Raw genomic sequence first — 23,764 nt, 5'->3', positions numbered from 1 at the left:
ACTGAGTGATCTATGTTTCTTAGTAACATGATTAGTGTCCCTATCTTAACAAATATCTCATGGTTTGGTACTCCTGAGCATCTAATAGTGTTTAGGAACTCTGGTGTGTGAATTGATGCCAAAATATCGTTATTTGTTTCAGATTCAGAAACTGTATCAGAACTATAATAAGTCCGAGCTTCGAATGGGTTCAAACTAATCATATTGTTGTTGATTTCATCCACCAGTTGTAGTGTCGGTGCGAGGATGGCTTTGTCTTTTACATTTGAAACACAACTTGAACCGCAAAATAATTCAGGGTAAGTTGCTTTACATATCGAACTAATAGGATCATCCCAATCATATATCAATATATCATCTGGGATCTTTATCTTATCAATACCATCTATAGATGATCCACACCTGCCATCTCTAATGCTTAAAATCCAATCAGCAAATTCTCTTAAGTCATTGTTTTCACAATTGCTGTTGTCTGCTTGTAAGCGCATGTTTCTTGTCAAATTCAACAACTTACAACTATCCCATATATATGATGAGTTAATTGTAGCATTGACAATCTCTTGCCTACTTCTTTTGGGTATTACTGGTAGTATTTGTCAAAAATCACCACCAAAAACCGCTGTCTTTCTTCCAAACGGTTGTTCCAAGCTTGCAATATTGTTGAACCTCAAAATATCTCTCATGGTCCTATCAAGTGCTTCAATACAAATTTTGTTGACCATAGGAGCTTCATCCCACACAATAAGCTTAGCTCTGATTATTAATTCAGCCAATGGAGTATTTTGCTTTATGTTGCATGTTGAAAATTCATCCAAATCGAGTGGTATTGCAAAGCGAGAATGTGTCGTCCTACCACCGGGTAATAAGAGGGATGCTATGCCACTTGAAGCAACTGTCAACACGATTTGACCTTTGGATCTAATAGCGGCAACAAGTGTCTTCCAAAGAAATGTTTTTCCCATACCACCATAACCATACAGAAAGTAAACACCACCCTGCCTACTATTCACTGTTGTCATCACTTCTTCATAAGCTCTCTTTTGCTCATTTGTAAGTTGTTGTACATACACTTCATGTTCAGCTGTCGAAATTCGTTTATCGTACCGAAGCTCATCAGAAATCAACTTATTATTTTACCCATTCATAATTTGCATCAAACTTGTGTCAATATTAGGGAATGGCATTGATTGAAAATCTCTTAAGCTCTTGTTATAACTCTTGAGTAGTTTTTCAATTTCTATCAACATCAGATCCAATAATTCTTCATCTGTAATTTGTAACTCTATTGAACAAAGTGTATACACTGTTGTAAGTAATAGTATGATTTTGTAGAAGATAAAATTTTGCAATAAAATACATACATCAATTACATTTACATCTGTTCTATTATGACCAAGATCATTATTTAGTTAAATATACATTTGTTTTATCTCATGTAGTTGATTCTTATATTTCTCACATCTATATTGGATATTTTAAACTCTACTATTTGGATGTATATTGTCTATATAGCAATATGTTTTCAGCTTCTTATGATATCTTCAATGCTTAATAAAATTGGATTTTTTGCATGGCATATATACAGCAAGGTGCAGAATAAGGAAAAAGGATACACCCTATTGTACACTTCTATATAAGCATTCATGACCATAGAGACAATTTGTGCATAGTCAACTTCAGATCTAATTTGTGGCTCAACGACCTCGAAGTAAGTATGTCATTTTAAAAGAATTTATTTTGTTCCATGTGTATATTATTTTGTTAGTAAGGCTTATTGTTAATTTTGGGAATTGTGTCCATGTCTTTTTGTTTTGTATGAGATTCATACTTTATTTTGCGAAGTAAAAATATATTAAAATCTGGCACATTCATAAGTCAACTAATATTTATTGATAGAGTTATAATGATAGTTGTCTAGTAACATTAATAGTATTGACAAACTGATACAAAGATAAGAATACTTATTTTTCTACAATTAATAATAATAACTATAACAGCATACCTTGATTGTTGAGTAACCTTCTTTGTCGGTGAAGAATGTCATCGGATAGCATTCTCCGTGTGCCTTCCAATACATGCTCCGGCCTAGCCATCGAGTTAGAAAACAGGAGTGTTGCATAAAGACTTCTTAAATATTCTCTTGAGCCCCAGTGACTTGCTTCCTGCATAGCATCAATGTATTCTTTATCATCAGCCAAAAGTCCATATGCATAGAATGCATCTCGAAATGTCGAGTAGACAACACCATCAATAGTTATAATCTGTTCATAACTGGTAGGTCCTCTAACAAAATTTATAGAGTTAATACTCAAAATGACCCCTGAAATTTGACCTCCGACGCAATTTAGCCCTTAAACTTTCAATTGACTTAAATTGTACCCTGAAATTTTGACCCGTGCCTCAATTTGGCCCTTTTGACGTTTTCCATTACCGAAAAGCTGACATGACAATTTTAAATGACACGTGGTACTATACGATTAGATCATGTGGCCAAAATTTTCAAGGCATCAATTTAACCCCTCACAATTTGAACATAAAACCTAGCACAACCCCAATTCTCCCAAATCATAGTAGTTTCTCCAATCTTGAAGTATGATGTTAGGTTCAAAGTGGCATCTGATGATAATTCTGATTGATGAATTAGTGCAAACTCCCCTTCAAGCTACACGCATGCACACACACACCAAAAAGGAAAAGGTTAAATAAGGTACTTTCGCTTCTCGTTGCTCTAATAAGACAATGAAGTGTGTGTTTGGATTACCGTTTGTAAACTGAAGTTTTTATAAAATTGATTTTGTAAAATTGATTTTGATCAAAAGTGAGTTAGTATTAACGTGGTTTATGTTTGGTAATTTTTATTTAAAATGGATTATAGTAAACTAAATATTGTTTGGATTAGATTATTCAAAATCACTTTTAGATGAAAAATTACAGAAAAGAACATGAATTTAAATAATTAATTTATGTTATTTTATAATTTTATTTTAAATATTTAAATAAATTTTAATATTTTTTTAGTACTCTCAGTATTTTTTAGTACTCTAATAGGATTAATAGAATTATAATACAAAATAAAAAAAATTTCATACAAAAAGAAAATAACAATAACAGTAAAAAAACTCATATAAACAAAAAATAACAGAAATTTTATAAAAAATAATAATATACATAAGAGAATATTAGAAAAAAATATTATAAAAAAAACAAACATATGAATAATGAAGGACATAATTAGTACACAGAACATAAATTTTAATCCAACTTGAAAAGGTGAATGGAAAAGCTAGAATTTGTAACTTTTGGTAAACGTGGGTTGAAGATAGAAATCACTTCTGCATTTAGAAGATAAAAACGTTGCCAAACATAAAAATGAAGTGTTCAAAGAACTCAAACACACTTCTCTCTTCTCCAACGCAAATCCAAACACACCTGAAATAAGATTGTCAAAAATATACAATTATAATAGTAATTTCACATACCTTTGCGGCTTTTCCTGCAGTGCAACTTGCACAGATAAGTCCACTTTACCTTTGTTGGCTTTTTCAGAATACTTTTATTGACATTCTCTGCATTTCTCTCTTGTTGGCTCAGTTTCTTAATCTCCAATGGAACTTTGTTATCACTGGATTGGAAGGTTGCCCCTTTAGCCAGAATAGGTGATGCACGGAAACTTGTCTCTTAACAAATCTCCCTCGGCAAGTATACCGAATTGTCATCAAGTAAAAACTCATAATAGAGTGAGGTCGAATCCCACAGGGATTGATTGGTCAAGCAACTTTAATTGGAGGAATGTTCTAGTTGAGCTAAGCAGAATTTGGTTTGAGAGTTGCAGGAAATTAAATGGCGGAAAAGTAAATAGCGGAAAATGTAAATGCTGGAAATAAAGAGCTGAAAATAAATGACGGAAAGTAAATTACAGAATCATAAATGGGGAAAGGGAGTTCAGCATGAAAGTAAATGGCAAAAACTAAAGAGAATGGGTAAGATCAAAAATGGGGAATTCATTCGGCTTAGGAGATGTTGCATTCTCCGGATCAAGTTCATTTTCATCTCTTCCTCAATCAATGCATTCATTGATCTCCTTGGCAATCTTAAGTGATTGAATTCCAATTCCTTGGTAACTCAATCTCTCAAATCTTGATCAATAGCCAATTCCTTAGTTTAATTGCTCATGAGAAGAGATGAAGTGTGGTCACTGATTATACCACATGTATTTCCAAATCAAAGTATTGGGAGAATTATATGTCACCATATCTGCCCAAACCCCAATTTGGTCCAACATGAGAAAGCATTTCTTGCATGATCTTTTCATTCCTCTTCCAAGGTTCAGAAGAGATCCAAGTATGAATAGTTTCTTTTCCAAGACAACTATCCAACTGGATGAAGATTGAAAGCTTTCAAGTAAAATCAAGAGAAAAGAAAGAAGAAGAATAATGAAAGCTATTATTGATCCATCAAATTACAACAGAGCTCCCTAACCCAATGAAAGGGGTTTAGTTGTTCATGGCTCTGGGAATGGAAAGCAAAGATGGAGAGTACATTCTGAAGTAAAACAAGAAGTTGTAGAGAAAGTAAAATTATACGGAGAGTAGTCCTCTCAATCCAAAAGGCTCTCTCTAGTTCAAAACTACTCCTATATATACTACTCTTATGATCTTCCAGTTGGCTCTTCAAGTCTTGGATATGGGCCTTTGGATCTTGAGTTGAAGCAGTTTTTGAATCTTCAGTGGGCTCAGCTTTACTTACAGAGAAAGTGTGAAGTAGGCATGGACTTTGGCTAGGACGTTAGTGGCGTTAATGTTAAGTGAAAATGTGGGTTCGAGAACGTTAGTGACAATCACCTTTTGCACTAACGTTCCTAGCCCAAGATGAGTTACGTTAACTTCAACGTTGGTGGTACTAACGTGACTACTAACGTTGCCTCTTGATCCATCCCAAGTGTTATTGGTGTTTACCTTTGCCAATAACGTTGCCCTTAGCCCCTTCTTCCCTACGTTAGAGTCCCCGTTAGTGTAGCTAACGTGACTCTTAACGTGGGTATGCCTCAACTTCGAGAGTGTTAGTGACACTTACCTTTGTCACTAACGCTCCAAACACCCCTTCTCACGTTAGTGCCCCACGTTAATTATCTTAACGTGGCCACTAACGTGGTGGTGATTGCCTTCTCCAACATTAGTGACAAAGGTGAGTGTCACTAACGTTGGCTCATCAATTCTTTCCTCCACGTTAGCTTCCACGTTAATGTAATTAACATGGCAACTAACGTGGCTCATAGTGGCTTGTTCCAACGTTAGTGACAAAGGTGAGTATCACTAACGTTGGCGATTCCTTGTTTTTCCCACGTTAGAGTTTACGTTAATGTAGTTAACGTGACTCTTAACGTAGCCAATTGGGCTTAGTCCAACATTAGTGACAAAGGTGAGTGTTACTAACATTGGCATTGTCTTCCCTCTCCACATTAGAGTTCACGTTAACTGAGTTAACGTGACTCTTAACGTAGCAAATTGCCAATTGGGAGCGTTAGTGGTATTCACTTTTACCACTAATGCTGGAGCTTCCTTTTTCTCCACGTTAACTACCACGTTAATATAGTTAACGTGGTAATTAACGTGGGCCATGATGGTTTCGAAGGCGTTATTGGGGATCACTTTTCTCACTAACGTTGCAAGTGTATGACTATTCCTCGTTAGTGGTCACGTTAATTAGATTAACGTGGCTGCTAACGTGGTTCTTCCTTGCTTCTTTTGTCCTGAAATCAAGCAAATACAATGCATCAAAGCTCTAATCCAAGTTATGATATCATGCATCATCTATTTTATCATTCAATTCCTGCATAATTCTCATAAAATGATGTACAAATTCATGATGTTTGCTTGAATCAAAATGTAAGTGATTATCTACCCAAAACTTGCTTAATTCCTAAGAAAATGCATGAAACTACCCTAAAACAATAAAGAAAAGGTCAGTGAAACTGGCCAAAATGCCCTGGCATCACAACACCAAACTTAAAGCTTGCTTGTCCCTAAGCAAGTACTGAAACATGAGAATGATGAATGAATTTTCAAGAGGAATGAATCATTATTGTGGAAGTCATGTCCTTGGTTTTATGGATTTTCATGCATAGCAACTTAGGTTCATTCTTTTACTGGCTTTCAGACCTTTATCATGCCCTGGAATACTCACTTGATTGCACCCTTTGAGACTTTTATTTATTGATCCCTTTGTCTTTCCACGGTTTATTGCATCCTTAGGCTAAGTGTTCTGTGAGGGGGCGACTCTTTAAGATAAGCTTTCAGCCAACACTCCTGAACCAGTTGGTTCAAGGTGCTAGGTGTTGAAACACCCCTAAGGACTTACTCCCTTAAGTCTCTCTCCCCCATACATGCACACCACAGGCACATGGTTTGTTATTTTCTTTCCTTGAGGCCTTGGTGTCCAGCACCTCTTTGGGTTACTAAATGTTCTGTAGCAAGGCTGCTCTTGATAGTGGATTTTCAGTTGATAATCCCGGGTTAGTTAACCCAAGTTACCAAGTGATGAAGCACTCCTAAGAATTTATTCATCCAAGCAGATCCTTGGTACAAGAGCACCACAGACATATCCCTCAAGATTCAAGCCCTTGGTGCCTAGCCTTATTTCTTATTACTTTTCTTTCTTTTTTAACTCTTATTGTTCTTTTCCTTTTTCTTATTAGGATCTTGTTATTTAGCTAGTCTCATGGGGTGTGTTTCAAGCATATGATTCAGGACATATAGTTTCCTTCCTACCTTGTTGGTGAACCAACTTAGCTAAGTGATTACTACACCACAAATTTAAGGACCTACTCCACAACTTGAACATCACTATGGTCTTTCATAACATCTCTTTTTATTTGGCTTAAAAGGACAAACATACAATAAGCAAGATGCAGATGAAAACAGGTAACTTGAACCAGCACACATATGACAAAAGCAAGGAAAATACTAAAGACAGAACTGAAAATCCTAAACTACCATGGAAGCATGTTCTATTTCATACATGATTTTCCTTATTTAAAACTTGAGAAAGATGGGACAATAAGGGAACTCCACCACCTTTTACTCATGGGGTTGCTCATGCTCTCCCTCTTGTTTGTCTTCTTTGTGTTTTTCTTGAGTGCTTGAACTCCCACTTCCCTTACTTTTTCCAATCAACTTTTTCCAGAAGCCAGCATCTTCCATCTTCTTTTTCAATGTTTCCTTCTGCTATTTCACCTTCCCTTCCTCTTGTTCTGTTAGATCTTTTTGGACTTCATCATACCTAGGAATTGCAGAGTGCAGATTATGCATATGACCAGACATATAGTTCAACTTGGCTTGAGTGTTTATGTTGAACTCCTCCCTATGTAGTTGCCGTCCTTCTTCGCCTCCTTGGGTGGTGGTGCACTGTTTTTCCAGAAGGTTGATTGAATTCTTGCAAAGTTATTGGAAGTTTCTTGTTCCCCAAGCACTTGAGGGATGGTTAGCATGCATGTATACTTATGATTTTCTGAACTTCATTTGGTGTGCGAACACCAAACTTAGTTCCTTGCCTAATGCACAGATTGAATACATGCAGAGAACCTCATGTGCTTTTATTAATAAAATGACTATAAGATAGAAACTAAACTATTGTTAAGTGGTTTCCCTGATTGGTTGGGGCTAGCAACTTTCCATTGAAGAGGTGTAATGTGATTCTAACTGAAATCTTTGGTGGAACACCAAACTTAGAATTACACATTCACTCTTGGATTGTTTCGGTGTGCAACACCAAACTTAGCTCCTCACAATACGGGGAACTACTTATACCCTTTATTGAGATGATCATGAAAAGGAAACTACCTTAGGTTGGGTTGCCTCCCAACGAAGCGCTCTTTTAGCGTCGCTAGCTCGACGATTTCTCCATCAGTTGAGATGATATTTCATTTTGGGGTTTTCCCCCATGTTGCCCATGTAGTGCTTGAGCCTTTGTCCGTTCACAGTGAACGTCCTCCTTGAACTTTCCTCCATGATTTCTATATGTCCATATGGCGAGACCTTTGTGACAAGAAAAGGTCCTGACCACCTTGACTTGAGTTTCCCAGGGAAAAGTCTTAATTTGGAGTTGTAGAGGAGCACTTGCTGTCCTTTCTCGAAGCTCCTGGGTGTCAGATGGAGGTCGTGCCTTCTCTTTGCCTTTTCTTTATAAATTTTGGCATTTTCATAGGCTTGAGATTTGAATTCCTCCATTTCCTGCAGCTGCAAGACCCTCTTTTCACCAGTAGCAACACTATCAAAATTTAGTAGCTTGAGAGCCCAGAGGGCTTTGTGTTCCAACTCCAATGGTAAATGACAGGCCTTTCCATACACCAGTTGATATGAGGACATTCCGATTGGTGTTTTGAATGCCGTTCTGTATGCCCAAAGAGCATCATCCAGCTTTTTTGACCAATCCTTTCTTGATGCTCCTACAGTCTTTTCCAGGATCCTTTTTAGCTTTCTATTAGATATCTCGGTTTGCCCACTGGTTTGGGGGTGGTAAGGTGTGGCAACCTTGTGTTTCACTCTGTATCGTAGGAGGAGAGCTTCTAGTGGTCTGTTACAAAAATGGCTCCCTCCGTCACTGATGAGTGCTCGTGGGACTCCAAACCGGCTAAAGATGTTCTTTCTGAGGAAGTTCATGACCACTTTGTTGTCATTCATTGGGGTTGCAATAGCCTCTACCCACTTGGAAACATAATCCACTGCTACCAAGATGTACTTGTTTGAATATGAGGTTGGGAATGGTCTCATGAAATCGATTACCCACACATCAAACAGTTCCAGTTCTAAGATGAAATTCTGTGACATCTCATTTCTTTTGGGTAGGTTTCCAGCTCTTTGACATTCATTGCAGTTCTTTACCATTTCTTTGGCATCCTTGAATAGGGTGGACTAAAAGAATCCGCTTTGTAACACCTTGGCCACAGTTCTATTCCCTCCAAAATGGCCTCTATAGCACGAGCCGTGGCAATTCCACAAGACCTCTCGTCCCTCTTTTTCCGAAACACATCTCCTCAGGATTCCATCTGAACACTTTTTGAAGAGATATGGTTCATCCCAAACAAAATACTTTACGTCGTTGATGAGCTTTCTTTTTTGATGTTTGTTGATTTCTAGAGGTAGAGCCCCAGTTGTCTTAAAATTAGCAATATATGCAAACCAGGGTGCTCTGTGAATCGTCATCAACTGTTCATCTGGGAAGAACTCATTTACATTTGTATCATGTATTCTTCCTTTATCATGAGGGATTCTGGATAGGTGATCTGCTACCTTGTTCTCCACTCCTTTCTTATCTCTGATTTTAATATTGAATTCCTGCAACAATAAGATCCATCTTATTAGTCTTGGTTTTGATTCTTGCTTGGCAAATAAATATTTAAGTGCTGTGTGATCTGTGAAGACAATCACTTTGGCACCAATGAGGTATGATCTAAACTTGTCAAATGCAAAAACTATTGCCAGCAACTCCTTTTCAGTAGTGGTATAGTTTCTTTGAGTATTATTGAGGACTTTACTGGCATAGTATATCACATGGACCAAGTTATCTTCCCTCTGTCCTAACACTGCCCCAATTGCGAAATTAGATGCATCGCACATCAGTTCAAATGGTAAATTCCAATTAGGTGGGGAAATGATAGGGGCAGAAGATAGCCTCTTTTTCAAGTTTTCGAATGCTAGCATGCACTTTTCATCAAAGATAAATGGTGTTTCAGATACAAGGAGATTGCTTAAAGGCTTGGCTATCTTTGAAAAATCTTTAATAAACCTTCTGTAAAAGCCAGCATGTCCTAGAAAACTCCTAATTGCCTTAACATCACTTGGTGGGGGTAATTTTTCAATGAGTTCCACTTTAGCTCTGTCCACCTCAATGCCTTGGTTAGAAACCTTATGGCCAAGAACTATTCCTCCTGTCACCATAAAGTGACATTTCTCCCAGTTCAAAAACAAATTAGTCTCTTGATATCTTTTCAATACCAGGGCCAGGTGATTTAGGCAATTAGAAAAGGAATCTCCGAATACTGAGAAGTCATCCATAAAGACTTCGATGAATTTTTCTATCATATCTGAGAAAATGGAGAGCATACAGCGTTGGAAAGTTGCAGGCGCATTGTATAGCCCAAATGGCATGCGCCTGTAGGCAAACACTCCATATGGGCAAGTGAAGGAGGTTTTCTCTTGGTCTCTTGGATCAACCACTATTTGGTTATATCCTGAATAACCATCGAGAAAATAGTAATATGCGTGTCCTGCAAGTGTTTCCAGCATTTGATCCATGAAAGGAAGGGGAAATGATCTTTTCGTGTAGCTTTATTGAGTTTTCTGTAGTCTATGCACATTCGCCATCCTGTGACGGCCCTTGTAGGGATTAGTTCATTCTTCTCATTGGGGACTACAGTGATTCCTCCCTTTTTTGGGACAACTTGCACAGGGCTGACCCATGGGCTGTCTGAGATCGGATAGATCACCCCTCCTTGCCACAACTTCATGACTTCTTTCTGTACCACTTCCTTCATGATTGGATTCAGCCTCCTTTGGGGTTGAATGGATGGTTTGGCATCATCTTCCAACAGTATCTTATGCATGCATATGGCCGAACTGATTTCCTTCAAGTCAGCAAGGGTCCACCCAATGGCATCCTTGTGCCTTTTTAACACTTGGAGTAGCTCCTCCTTTTGTTCTTGGCTAAGAGATGAGTTTATGATCACTGGATAACTTTCATTTTCCCCTAGATATGCATACTTGAGAGTGGGTAGCAGTGCCTTCAGTTCAAGTTTGGGTGCTTCTTTCTTTTCATTCTTCTCCTCTATTGTGCCCTGAACCTGAACCTCAGCTGTTGCAGCTTCTTCGCTTGATGCTGATTCCTCCTCTTCTGTTAACTCCTCAAGCTCTTCTTCTTCAAAAGTCTCTTGTATTACATCTTCCAGTGAGTCCAACCTCATACATTCTCCCAATGGTTCCTGTGGGTAGTTCATGGCCTTGAACACATTGATCATCATTGTTTCATTGTGTAGTTGATGAGCGGATAATTTATACGCTTTTTGGCATTGTTTTTAGTATGTTTTTAGTAGGATCTAGTTACTTTTAGGGATGTTTTCATTAGTTTTTATGTTAAATTCACATTTCTGGACTTTACTATGAGTTTGTGTGTTTTTCTGTGATTTCAGGTATTTTCTAGCTGAAATTGAGGGACTTGAGCAAAAATTAGATTCAGAGGTTGAAGAAGGACTGCTGATGTTGTTGGATTCTGACCTCCCTGCACTCAAAGTGAATTTTCTGGAGCTACAAAACTCAAAATGGTGCGCTTCCAATTGCGTTGGAAAGTAGACATCTAGGGCTTTCCAGAAATATATAATAGTCCATACTTTGGCCAAGAATAGACGACGTAAACTGGCGTTCAACGCCAGCCTTCTACCCAAATCTGGCGTCCAGCGCCAGAAAAGGAGCCAAAACCAGAGTTGAACGCCCAAACTGGCACAAAAGCTGGCGTTCAACTCCAAGGAGGACCTCTACACGTGCAACACTCAGGATCAGCCCAAACACACACCAAGTGGGCCCAGGAAGTGGATTTATGCATCAATTACTTACTCATGTAAACCCTAGTAGCTAGTTTATTATAAATAGGACCTTTTACTATTGTATTAGGCATCTTTGGATTATCTTTGATCAGTTGTATGCTATCCTAGATCACGTTTAGGGGGCTGGCCATCTCGGCCATGCCTGGACCTTTCACTTATGTATTTTCAACGGTAGAGTTTCTACACTCCATAGATTAAGGTGTGGAGCTCTGCTGTTCCTCAAAGATTAATGCAAAGTACTTCTATTTTCTATTCAACTCATCTTATTTCGCTTCTAAGATATCTATTCGCACCCAAGAACGTGATGAAGGTGATGATTATGTGTGACGCTCATCACCATTCTCCCATATGAACACGTGCCTGACAAACACTTCCGTTCTACATGAAATAAGCTAGAATGAATATCTCTTAGATCTCCTAACCAGAATCTTCGTGGCGTAAGCTAGAATGATGGCGGCATTCAAGAGAATCCGGAAAGTCTAAACCTTGTCTGTGGTATTTCGAGTAGGATTCAATGATTGAATGACTGTGACGAGCTCCGAACTCGCGATTGCAGGGCATTAGTGACAGACGCAAAAGGATAGTAAATCCTATTCCAGCATGATCGAGAACCGACAGATGAATAGCCGTGCCGTGACAGGGTGCGTGAGCATATTATTCACTGAGAGGATAAGATGAAGCCATTGGCAAGGGTGATGCCTCCAGACGATTAGCCGTGCCGTGACAGGGCATTGGATCATTTTCCCGAGAGATGACCGAAAGTAGCCATTGACAGTGGTGATGTATCACATAAAGCCAGCCATGGAAAGGAGTAAGACTGATTGGATGAAGATAGTAGGAAAGCAAAGGTTCAGAGGAATGAAAAGCATCTCCGTTCGCTTATCTGAAATTCCTACCAATGAATTACATAAGTATTTCTATCCCTTCTTTTATTTATTATTCAAAAACACCATTATCACTTTATATCTGCCTGACTGAGATTTACAAGGTGACCATAGCTTGCTTCATACCAACAATCTCCGTGGGATTCGACCCTTACTCACGTAAGGTATTACTTGGACGACCCAGTGCACTTGCTGGTTAGTTGTATCGAAGTTGTGAACCATGGTATTGGCACCATGTTCTTGGCGCCATTACCAGGGAAAGAAAGAGCCATGAATTCTACATAATCAAGGTGTAATCACGATTATGCTTACCAAGTTGCTCACGTGCCAGGAATAGTTTGAGCCTGGACATCACAATTTCGTGCACCAAGTTTTTGGCGCCGTTGCCGGGGATTGTTCGAGTTTGGACAACTGACGGTTCATCTTGTTGCTCAGATTAGGTAATTTTGTTTTCGTTTTGTTTTCAAAAATTTTTCAAAAATATTTTCAAAAATCTCTCATCTGTTTTCGAAAAAAATAAAAATGTTTTCAAAAATTTTATTCAAGATTTTTAAGAATGAATTCTAGTGTTTCATGAAGCATGTGAAGCCTGGCTGGCTGTAAAGCCATGTCTAAATTCTTTTGGACTGAGGCTTCCAAACTATCAGAGGCAAGTTACATATTTGATAAGTAATGAGCAGCAATTTGTTATCAAGAGCAATATACTCTGGTGTTACATGCTGAAGCTTGGCTGGCCATTGGCCATGTCTAGTGTTTTGGACTGGAGCTTTCTTTGAAAGCTTGGCTGGCTAGTGAGCCATGTCTAATTCCTGGACTGAAGCTTTAGACTAAGAATGCAAGATTCCTAGAATTCATATTAAAAATTTTTGAATCCTTATTTTTCCTTTTTACATAATTTTCGAAAAAATAAAAAAAAATCATAAAATCATAAAAAATCAAAAATATTTTTTGTTCATGTTTGAGTCTTGAGTCACATTATAAGTTTGGTGTCACTTGCATATGCATCTTGCATTTTTTCGAAAATTCATGCATTCATAGTGTTCTTCATGATCTTCAAGTTGTTCTTGGTAAGTCTTCTTATTTGATCTTGATGATTTTTTTGTTTTGTGTCTTTTATTGTTTTTCATATGCATTCTTGAATTCTTAATGTCTAAGCATTAAAGAATTCTAAGTTTGGTGTCTTGCATGTTTTCTTTGCAATAAAAATTTTTCAAAAATGTGTTCTTGATGTTCATCATGATCTTCATAGTGTTCTTGGTGTTCATCTTGACATTCATAGCATTCTTGCATGCATCACATGTTTTGATCTAAAAATTTCATGCATTGCATAATTTTCATGTTTTTCATAAAAATTTCAAAAAAATCAAAAAAATATCTTTCCCTTTTTCTCTCATCAAATTCGAAAATTTGGATTGACCTTTTCAAAAATTTTTAAAATCAAGTTGTTTCTTATGAGTCAAATCAAATTTTCAATTTGAAAATCTTATCTTTTTCAAAATCTTTTTCAAAATTCTTAGTTATTTTCGAAAATTCCAAAAATATTTTTCAAAAATCTTTTTCCTATTTTATATCATAATTTTCGAAAATAACATAATCAATTAATGTTTTGATTCAAAAATTTGAAGTTTGTTACTTGTTAAGAAAGATTCAAACTTTGAGTTCTAGAATCATATCTTGTGATTTCTTGTGAATCAAGTCATTAATTGTGATTTTAAAAATCAAATCTTTTTCAAAAACTAATTTCAATCATATCTTTTCAAAATATCTTCTTATCTTATCTTTTTCAAAAAATTTGATTTCAAAAATATCTTTTCTAACTTCCTAACTTCTTATCTTTTCAAAATTTGTTTCAACTAACTAACTAACTTTTTGTTTGTTTCTTAACTTTCTCAAAACAACCTAACTAACTCTCTCTCTCTCAATTTTCGAAAAAATCTTCTCCCTTTTTCAAAAATTTCTTTTTTATTAACTAATTATTCTTATTTTTATTTTTAATTTTAAAAATTTTTCGAAAAAAAATACTAACAATTTTCAAAAACCATTTTCGAAAATCACTAACTCTTTTTCAAAATAATTTTCGAAAATTATCCCTCCCCCATCTTATTCTATTTAATTTATTCATATCCTAACATCTCATCTCACATCTCTGCCATCCTCACAGTTGTGTTTCTTCCATTATATTACATTCCTTGTCTCCCCTTCTTCTTCTACTCACACAGGGATCCCTATACTGTGGTATAAAGGATCTCTATTATTATTATTACTTTTCTGTGCCTTCTTCTTTGTCATATGAGCAGGAGCAAGGATAAGAACATTCTTGTGGAAGCAAATCCAGAACCTGAAAGGACTCTGAAGAGAAAATTAAGAGAAGCTAAAATACAACAATCCAGAGATAACCTTTCAGAAATTTTCGAACAGGAAGAGGAGATGGCAGCCGAAAATAATAATAATGTAAGGAAGATGCTTGGTGACTTTACTGCACCTAATTCCAATTTACATGGAAGAAGCATCTCCATTCCTGCCATTGGAGCAAACAACTTTGAGCTGAAACCTCAATTAGTTTCTCTAATGCAGCAGAACTGCAAGTTTCATGGACTTCCATCTGAAGATCCTTTTCAGTTCTTAACTGAATTCTTGCAGATATGTGATACTGTTAAGACTAATGGAGTAGATCCTGAAGTCTACAGGCTCATGCTTTTCCCTTTTGCTGTAAGAGACAGAGCTAGATTATGGTTGGATTCTCAACCCAAAGACAGCCTGAACTCTTGGGATAAGCTGGTCACGGCTTTCTTAGCCAAGTACTTTCCTCCTCAAAAGCTGAGCAAGCTTAGAGCTGATGTTCAAACCTTCAGACAGAAAGAAGGTGAATCCCTCTATGAAGCTTGGGAAAGATACAAACAGTTGACCAAAAAGTGTCCTTCTGACATGCTTTCAGAATGGACCATCCTGGATATATTCTATGATGGTTTATCTGAGCTATCAAAGATGTCACTGGACACTTCTGCAGGTGGATCCATTCACCTAAAGAAAACACCTGCAGAAGCTCAAGAACTCATTGACATGGTTACTAATAACCAGTTCATGTACACTTCTGAAAGGAATCTTGTGAATAATGGGACGCCTATGAAGAAGGGAGTTCTTGAAGTTGATACTCTGAATGCCATATTGGCTCAGAATAAAATATTGACTCAGCAAGTCAATATGATCTCTCAGAGTCTGAATGGAATGCAAGCTGTATCCAACAGTACTCAAGAAGCTTCTTATGAAGAAGAAGCTTATGATCCTGAGAACCCTGCAATAGCAAAGGTGAATTACTTAGGTGAACCTTATGGAAACACCTATAATTCATCATGGAGAAATCATCCAAATTTCTCATGGAAGGATCAAAAGCCTCAACAAGGCTTTAATAATGGTGGAAGAAACATGTTTAACAATAATAAACCTTTTCCATCATCCACTCAGCAACAGACAGAGAACTCTGAACAAAATGCTTCTAATTTAGCAAATCTAGTCTCTGATCTATCCAAGGCCACTGTGAGCTTCATGAATGAAACAAGGTCTTCCATTAGAAATTTGGAAGCACAAGGGGGCCAGCTAAGTAAAAGGATCACTGAAATCCCTCCCAGTACTCTCCCAAGCACTACAGAAGAGAATCCAAAAGGAGAGTGCAAGGCCATTGACATAAGTGAAATGGCCAAACCCAAGGAGGGAGAGGAGAACGTGAATCCCAAGGAGGAAGACCTCCTGGGACGTCCAGTGACCAATAAGGAGCTTTCCTCTGAGGAACCAAAGGAATCTGAGGCTCATCTAGAGACCATAGAGATTCCATTGAACCTCCTTATGCCCTTCATGAGCTCTGATGAATACTCCTCTTCTGAAGAGAATGAGGATGTTACAGAAGAGCAAACTGCCAAGTTTCTTGGTGCAATCATGAAGCTGAATGCCAAATTATTTGGCATTGATACTTGGGAAGTTGAACCTCCCTTGTTCATCAATGAACTAAGTGATCTGGATCAACTGACATTGCCTCAGAAGAGACAGGATCCTGGAAAGTTCATAATAGCTTGTACTATAGGCACCATGATCTTTAAGGCTTTGTGTGACCTTGGTTCAGGAATAAACCTCATGCCCCTCTCTGTAATAGAGAAACTGGGAATCTATGGGGTGCAAGCTGCTAAAATCTCATTAGAGATGGCAGACAGTTCAAGAAAACAAGCTTATGGACAAGTAGAGGACGTGTTAGTAAAGGTTGAAGGCCTTTACATCCCTGCTGATTTCATAGTTCTGGATACTGGAAAGGAAGAGGATGAATCCATCATCCTAGGAAGACCTTTCCTGGCCACAACAAGAGCTGTGATTGATGTTGACAGAGGTGAACTAGTCCTTCAATGGAATGAGGACTCCCTTGTGTTTAAAATCCAAGGATCTCCCTCTGCAACCATGGAGAGGAAGCAGAAAAAGCTTCTCCCAAAGCAGAGTCAGCCAGAGCCCCCACAGTCAAACTCTAAGTTTGGTGTTGGGAGGCCACAACCAAACTCTAAGTTTGGTGTTGAACTCCCATATCCAAACTCTAAGTTTGGTGTTGGAGAGTCTCAACAAAGCTCTGCACATCTGTGAGGCTCCATGAGAGCCCACTGTTAAGCTATTGACATTAAAGAAGCGCTTGTTGGGAGGCAACCCAATGTTTATCTAATTCTTATTTTTATTGTTTTTCATGTTTTCTTAGGTTCATGATCATGTGGAGTCACAAAATAAATATAAAAACTGAAAACGGAATAAAAAATAGCAGAAGAAAAATCACACCCTGGAGGAGCATCTGCCTGGCGTTCAACGCCAGAACAGAGCATGGTTCTGGCACTGAACGCCCAAAATGGGCATGATCCTGGCGCTGAACGCCCAGAACAAGCATGGTTCTGGCGTTCAACGCCAGAAATGGCAGCAAATGGGCGTTGAACGCCCAAAATGGCTACCAACCTGGCGCTGAATGCCCAGAGTTGTGTGCAAAGGCATTTTTACATGCCTAATGGGTGCAGGGATGTAAATCCTTGAACACCTCAGGATCTGTGGACCCCACAGGATCCCCACCTACCTCTACTCACTTCTTCTCACCACTTTCTTTCACAAAACCCCATAAACACTCTTCCCCAAAAACCCTTCACCAATCACCTCAAACTCTCTTCCCCATCATCTCTTCACCACTCACATCCATCCACTCTTCCCCATAAACCTACCTCATAAACTCCACCTACCTTCAAAATTCAAAACCAATTTCCCACCCAAACCTACCCATATGGCCGAACCTTAACCCCCCTCCCTTCCCTATATAAAGCCCTCCATTCTTCATCAACTTCACACAACACACCCCTCTACACTCCTCTTGGCCGAAACCACATCTTCCTCTCCCTCTCCATATTTCTTCTTCTTCTTCTTCTATTCTTTTGTTTATTGCTCGAGGGCGAGCAATATTCTAAGTTTGGTGTGGTAAAAGCATAGCTTTTTTTGTTTTTCCATTACCATTGATGGCATCTAAGACCGGAAAATCCTCTAGAAGAGGGAAAGGGAAGACAAAAGCTTCCACATCCGAGTCATGGGAGATGGAAAGGTTCATCTCCAAAGCCCATCAAGACCACTTCTATGATGTTGTGGCCAAGAAGAAGGTGATCCCTGAGGTCCCTTTCAACCTCATCACCATGAGATTCCGGAGATGCCTCAAATGCACTTTCCTCCACAAAACTATTGGGAGCAAATCAACACCTCCCTAGAAGAATTGAGTTCCAACATGGGACAACTAAGGGTGGAACATCAAGAGCACTCCATCATGCTTCATGAAATAAGAGAAGATAAAAAAGCAATGAGGGAGGAGCAACAAAGACAAGGAAGAGACATAGAAGAGCTCAAGGACATCATTGGTTCCTCAAGAAGGAAACGCCACCATCACTAAGGTGGATTCATTCCTTGTTCTTGCTTTCTCTGTTTTTCATTTTCTATGTTATGTGCTTATCTATGTTTGTGTCTTCATTACATGATCATTAGTAGTAGTAACTATGTCTTAAAGTTATGAATGTCCTATGAATCCATCACCTCTCTTAAATGAAAAATATTTTTAAAATCAAAAGAACAAGAAGTACATGAGTTTCGAATTTATCCTTGAACTTAGTTTAATTATATTGAGGTGGTGACAATGCTTCTTGTTTTCTGAATGTATGCTTGAACAGTGCATATGTCTTTTGAAGTTGTTGTTTAAGAATGTTAAATATGTTGGCTCTTGAAAGAATGATGACTAGGAAACATGTTATTTGATAATCTGAAAAATCATAAAAATGATTCTTGAAGCAAGAAAAAGCAGCAAAGAACAAAGCTTGCAGAAAAAAAAAATAGGCGAAAGAAAAACAAAAAAAATTAGAAAGGAAAAAGAAAAAGCAAGCAATAAAAGCCAAAAGCTCTTAAAACTAAGAGGCAAGAGCAAAAAGCCAATAACCCTTAAAACCAAAAGGCAAGGGCAAATAAAAAGGATCCCAAGGCTTTGAGCATCAGTGGATAGGAGGGCCTAAAGGAATAAAATCCTGGTCTAAGCGGCTAAACCAAGCTGTCCCTAACCATGTGCTTGTGGCGTGTAGGTGTCAAGTGAAAACTTGAGAATGAGCGGTTAAAGTCAAGGTCCAAAGCAAAAAAAAAAGAGTGTGCTTAAGAACCCTGGACACCTCTAATTGGGGACTTTAGCAAAGCTGAGTCACAATCTGAAAAGGTTCACCAAATTATGTGTCTGTGGCATTTATGTATCCGGTGGTAATAATGGAAAACAAAGTGCTTAGGGCCACGGCCAAGACTCATAAAGAAGCTGTGTTCAAGAATCATCATACTGAACTAGGAGAGTCAATAACACTATTCGAAATCTGAAGTTCCTATAGATGCCAATCATTCTAAACTTCAATGGATAAAGTGAGATGCCAAAACTATTTAAGAGGCAAAAAGCTATAAGTCCCGCTCATATGATTGGAGCTATGTTTCATTGATAGTTTGGAATTTATAGTATATTCTCTTCTTTTTATCCTATTTGATTTTTAGTTGCTTAGGGACAAGCAACAATTTAAGTTTGGTGTTGTGATGAGCGGATAATTTATACGCTTTTTGGCATTGTTTTTAGTATGTTTTTAGTAGGATCTAGTTACTTTTAGGGATGTTTTCATTAGTTTTTATGTTAAATTCACATTTCTGGAATTTACTATGAGTTTGTGTGTTTTTCTGTGATTTCAGGTATTTTCTGGCTAAAATTGAGGGACTTGAGCAAAAATCAGATTCAGAGGTTGAAGAAGGACTGCTGATGCTGTTGGATTCTGACCTCTCTGCACTCAAAGTGGATTTTCTGGAGCTACAAAACTCGAAATGGCGCGCTTCCAATTGCGTTGGAAAGTAGACATCCAGGAATTTCCAGAAATATATAATAGTCCATACTTTGGCCAAGAATAAATGACGTAAACTGGCGTTCAACACCAGCCTTCTACCCAAATCTAGCGTCCAGCGCCAGAAAAGGAGCCAAAACCAGAGTTGAACGCCCAAACTGGCACAAAAGCTGGCGTTCAACTCCAAGGAGGACCTCTACACGTGTAACACTTAGGCTCAGCCCAAACACACACCAAGTGGGCCCAGGAAGTGGATTTATGCATCAATTACTTACTCATGTAAACCCTAGTAGCTAGTTTATTATAAATAGGACCTTTTACTATTGTATTAGGCATCTTTGGATTATCTTTGATCAGTTGTATGCTATCCTAGATCACGTTTAGGGGGCTGGCCATCTCGGCCATGCCTGGACCTTTCACTTATGTATTTTCAACGGTAGAGTTTCTACACTCCATAGATTAAGGTGTGGAGCTCTGCTGTTCCTCAAAGATTAATGCAAAGTACTTCTGTTTTCTATTCAACTCTTCTTATTTCGCTTCTAAGATATCCATTCGCACCCAAGAACGTGATGAAGGTGATGATTATGTGTGACGCTCATCACCATTCTCCCCTATGAACACGTGCCTGACAAACACTTCCGTTCTACATGAAATAAGCTAGAATGAATATCTCTTAGATCTCCTAACCAGAATCTTCGTGGCGTAAGCTAGAATGATGGCGGCATTCAAGAGAATCCGGATAGTCTAAACCTTGTCTGTGGTATTCCGAGTAGGATTCAATGATTGAATGACTGTGACGAGCTCCGAACTCGCGATTGCAGGGCGTTAGTGACAGACGCAAAAGGATAGTAAATCCTATTCCAGCATGATCGAGAACTGACAGATGAATAGCCGTGCCGTGACAGGGTGCGTGAGCATATTATTCACTGAGAGGATAAGATGAAGCCATTGGCAAGGGTGATGCCTCCAGATGATTAGCCGTGCCGTGACAGGGCATTGGATCATTTTCCCGAGAGATGACCGAAAGTAGCCATTGACAGTGGTGATATATCACATAAAGCCAGCCATGGAAAGGAGTAAGACTGATTGGATGAAGATAGCAGGAAAGCAGAGGTTCAGAGGAATGAAAAGCATCTCCGTTCGCTTATCTGAAATTCCTACCAATGAATTACATAAGTATTTCTATCCCTTCTTTTATTTATTATTCGAAAACACCATTATCACTTTATATCTGCCTGACTGAGATTTACAAGGTGACCATAGCTTGCTTCATACCAACAATCTCCGTGGGATTCGACCCTTACTCACGTAAGGTATTACTTGGACGACCCAGTGCACTTGCTGGTTAGTTGTATCGAAGTTGTGAACCATGGTATTGGCACCATGTTCTTGGTGCCATTACCAGGGAAAGAAGAGCCATGAATTCTACATAATCAAGGTGTAATCACGATTACGCTTACCAAGTTGCTCACGTGCCAGGAATAGTTTGAGCCTGGACATCACAATTTCGTGCACCAGTAGTCTAAGGGTAAGTTCGCCCTTTTGGACATCGATGACAGCTCCGGCAGTAGCTAAGAATGGTCTACCCAAGATGATAGAAGCCTTAGCTCCTTCCTTCATGTCTAACACTACAAAGTCTGCTGGAAAGATAAAGTCTCTTACCTTCACTAGCAAGTCTTCCACTATGCCGTGAGAAAACTTGAATGATCGGTCTGTCAGTTGCAAGGCCATTTTTGTTGGTTTGGCCTCCTCAATCTTCATTTTTCTCATCATAGCTACAGACATCAGATTTATGCTGGCTCCTAAATCACATAGAGCCTTTTCCACTGTTATTTCTCCTATAATACAAGGAATCTGGAAGCTCCCTGAATCCTTCAATTTCTGGGGAACTTTATGCTGAATGATAGCACTACATTCTTCGGTTAGTATCACAGTATCGTTGTTCTTCCAGCATCTCTTCTTGGTCATCAACTCCTTCAAGAACTTGGCATAGAGCGGCATTTGCTCCATTGCTTCAGCAAAGGGTATGTTAATCTGTAGTTTCTTGAAGATTTCTAAAAATCTGGAGAACTGGCTGTCATCCCCCTTCTTCCTTAATTGTTGAGGATATGGGGCTTTCGGAATATATGGCTTCAGCTCTTCTCCCTTTGGATGTGCATTGGAGGTGGGGACTTGAACTTCATTTTGTTCTTCCTTTCTTCCAGTTGTATCTTTCTCTTGTGGTTGCTTGGAAGTCTCCTTCAATTCCTTTCCACTTCTGAGGGTGATAGCATGACACTCCTCCCTCCGATTTGGTTCAATGTTACTGTGAAGGTCATGGCTGGGAGCTTGCTGAAATAGGTAGCCAATTTGTGTCTCAAGTTTCTTGATGGCAGCGTCTTGATTCTGCATGTTGGATCGCACTTCCTCTCGGAACACCTTACTATCTTGGATTTCCTTACATATGCCTTCAAGTAGAGTCTCAATCCTTGATAGTCTTTCTTCCGATGATGGAGAGTTGAGATTAGAGGGATGAGAAAAGGCTATTTTGGCTTTGGTATGGATGTTGAGATGTGTTGTTAGGTGAATGCTGATATGATCTCTGTGTGGGATGTTGGTGAGCTGCATTGTTGTTGGGGTTGTGGCGTCTCTGATCTTGGCCTTGGTCTTGTTCATTTTCCCACCCAATGTTTGGGTGGTTCCTCCAGCCAGGATTATACGATTTGGAGTATGGGTCATGGTTCTGCCTAGGTGAATTTCCAATGTAGTTGGCTTGCTCCTGACTACCCTCTGCTTCTTCATTCACTCCTTCTTGAGTTGCTGCTGAAGAGGTGATTGCAGCTACTTGATTCCTCTCCATCTTCTTGGTGAGGTCAGCCAATTGCTTGGTAATCATCTTGTTTTGAGCTAGCAGTGCATCAACATTGTTTAGCTCCATCACTCCTCTAGTGTTGCCTCTTTCAGAAGCATAGAAGTAGTCAATCTCAGCTACAGTCTCAATGACATCTATGGCTTCTTCAATGGTCTTCTTCTTGTTCAGAGATCCCCCGGATGAGTGGTCTACTGCCTTCTTTGATTCATAAGAAAGACCTTCATAGAAAATGTGTAACTGCACCCATTCATTGAACATATTTGGCGGGCACCTTCTTGTCAAGTCTTTAAACCTCTCCCATGCTTCATATAGAGTGTCAACATCTTGCTGCCTGAAAGTTTGAACCTCAGCTCTCAACCTGTTGATTCTTTGAGGATGATAGAATCTCGCTAAGAATTTGTTTACCACATCTTCCCAGGTTGTTAAGCTCTCCTTCGGGAAGGATTCCAGCCATTTAGATGCCTTGTCCTTGAGTGAGAAGGGGAATAGAAGTAGTCTGTAGGTGTCAGGATGAACACCATTAGACTTCACAGTGTCACATATCCTCAGGAAGGTGGTTAGATGTTGATTGGGATCTTCTTGAACACTTCCTCTGAATGAACAGTTGTTCTGAACAAGGGTGATGAGCTGTCGCTTTAGTTCAAAGTTGTTGGCATGTATGGTTGGCTTTTGGATGCTACTTCCACAGTTTCCTGGGTTTAGATTGATGTAGGATCCTAGAACTCTTCTCTCTTGCCCAGCATGATGCACTGGGCCTTCTCTGCCATGGTTGTGAGCCTCTTCTTCATGATGGTTCTCCATATTCTCATCCATGTCTAGTTCAAAATACTCCTCTTCTTCCTCCGTACCAACTACTCTCTTTCTTCTTGCTTCCCTCCTTAATCTAAGGAAAGTCCTCTCAGGTTCAGAATCAAAGGAAGTTGAAGCCCCGCTTCTTCTACCTGTCATACAACCAACAAGGCAAAAGCAAGAAGGGGGTAGATGCAGAGAGTATTCTTGTTAGAAATATTGTTAGTGTGAGTGGTGCAATATATCA

At 38.8% G+C, this 23,764-nt stretch overlaps 1 protein-coding gene and 2 non-coding genes across 3 annotated transcripts; 1 reads left to right on the top strand and 2 right to left on the bottom strand.

Annotated features, from left to right (window-relative positions):
* Positions 1–596: 596 nt before the first annotated feature.
* Positions 597–11,011, bottom strand: LOC148555280 (uncharacterized). The gene is made up of 3 exons (XM_088490625.1): positions 10,758–11,011; positions 2,003–2,283; positions 597–1,081 (listed from the first exon to the last, which is right to left on the bottom strand). The coding sequence occupies exons 1-3, from the start codon at positions 11,009–11,011 to the stop codon at positions 597–599; spliced, it is 1,020 nt and encodes a 339-aa protein (XP_088346751.1).
* Positions 11,012–15,300: 4,289 nt separating this feature from the next.
* LOC148555279 (small nucleolar RNA R71) lies at positions 15,301–15,408 on the bottom strand. The gene has a single exon (XR_015887292.1). It is a non-coding gene; the product is annotated as a small nucleolar RNA R71 (small nucleolar RNA).
* Positions 15,409–22,981: 7,573 nt separating this feature from the next.
* On the top strand, positions 22,982–23,088 carry LOC148555278 (small nucleolar RNA R71). The gene has a single exon (XR_015887484.1). It is a non-coding gene; the product is annotated as a small nucleolar RNA R71 (small nucleolar RNA).
* The last annotated feature ends 676 nt before the right edge of the window (positions 23,089–23,764 follow it).

The sequence above is a fragment of the Arachis ipaensis genome, chromosome B6 (assembly GCF_059453495.1).
Source record: "Arachis ipaensis isolate K30076 ecotype BB chromosome B6, ASM5945349v1, whole genome shotgun sequence".
NCBI classification, from domain to species: Eukaryota; Viridiplantae; Streptophyta; class Magnoliopsida; order Fabales; family Fabaceae; genus Arachis; species Arachis ipaensis.
The sequence above is the reverse complement of the archived record's forward strand: the minus strand, read 5'-3'. Positions and strand labels throughout refer to the sequence as shown.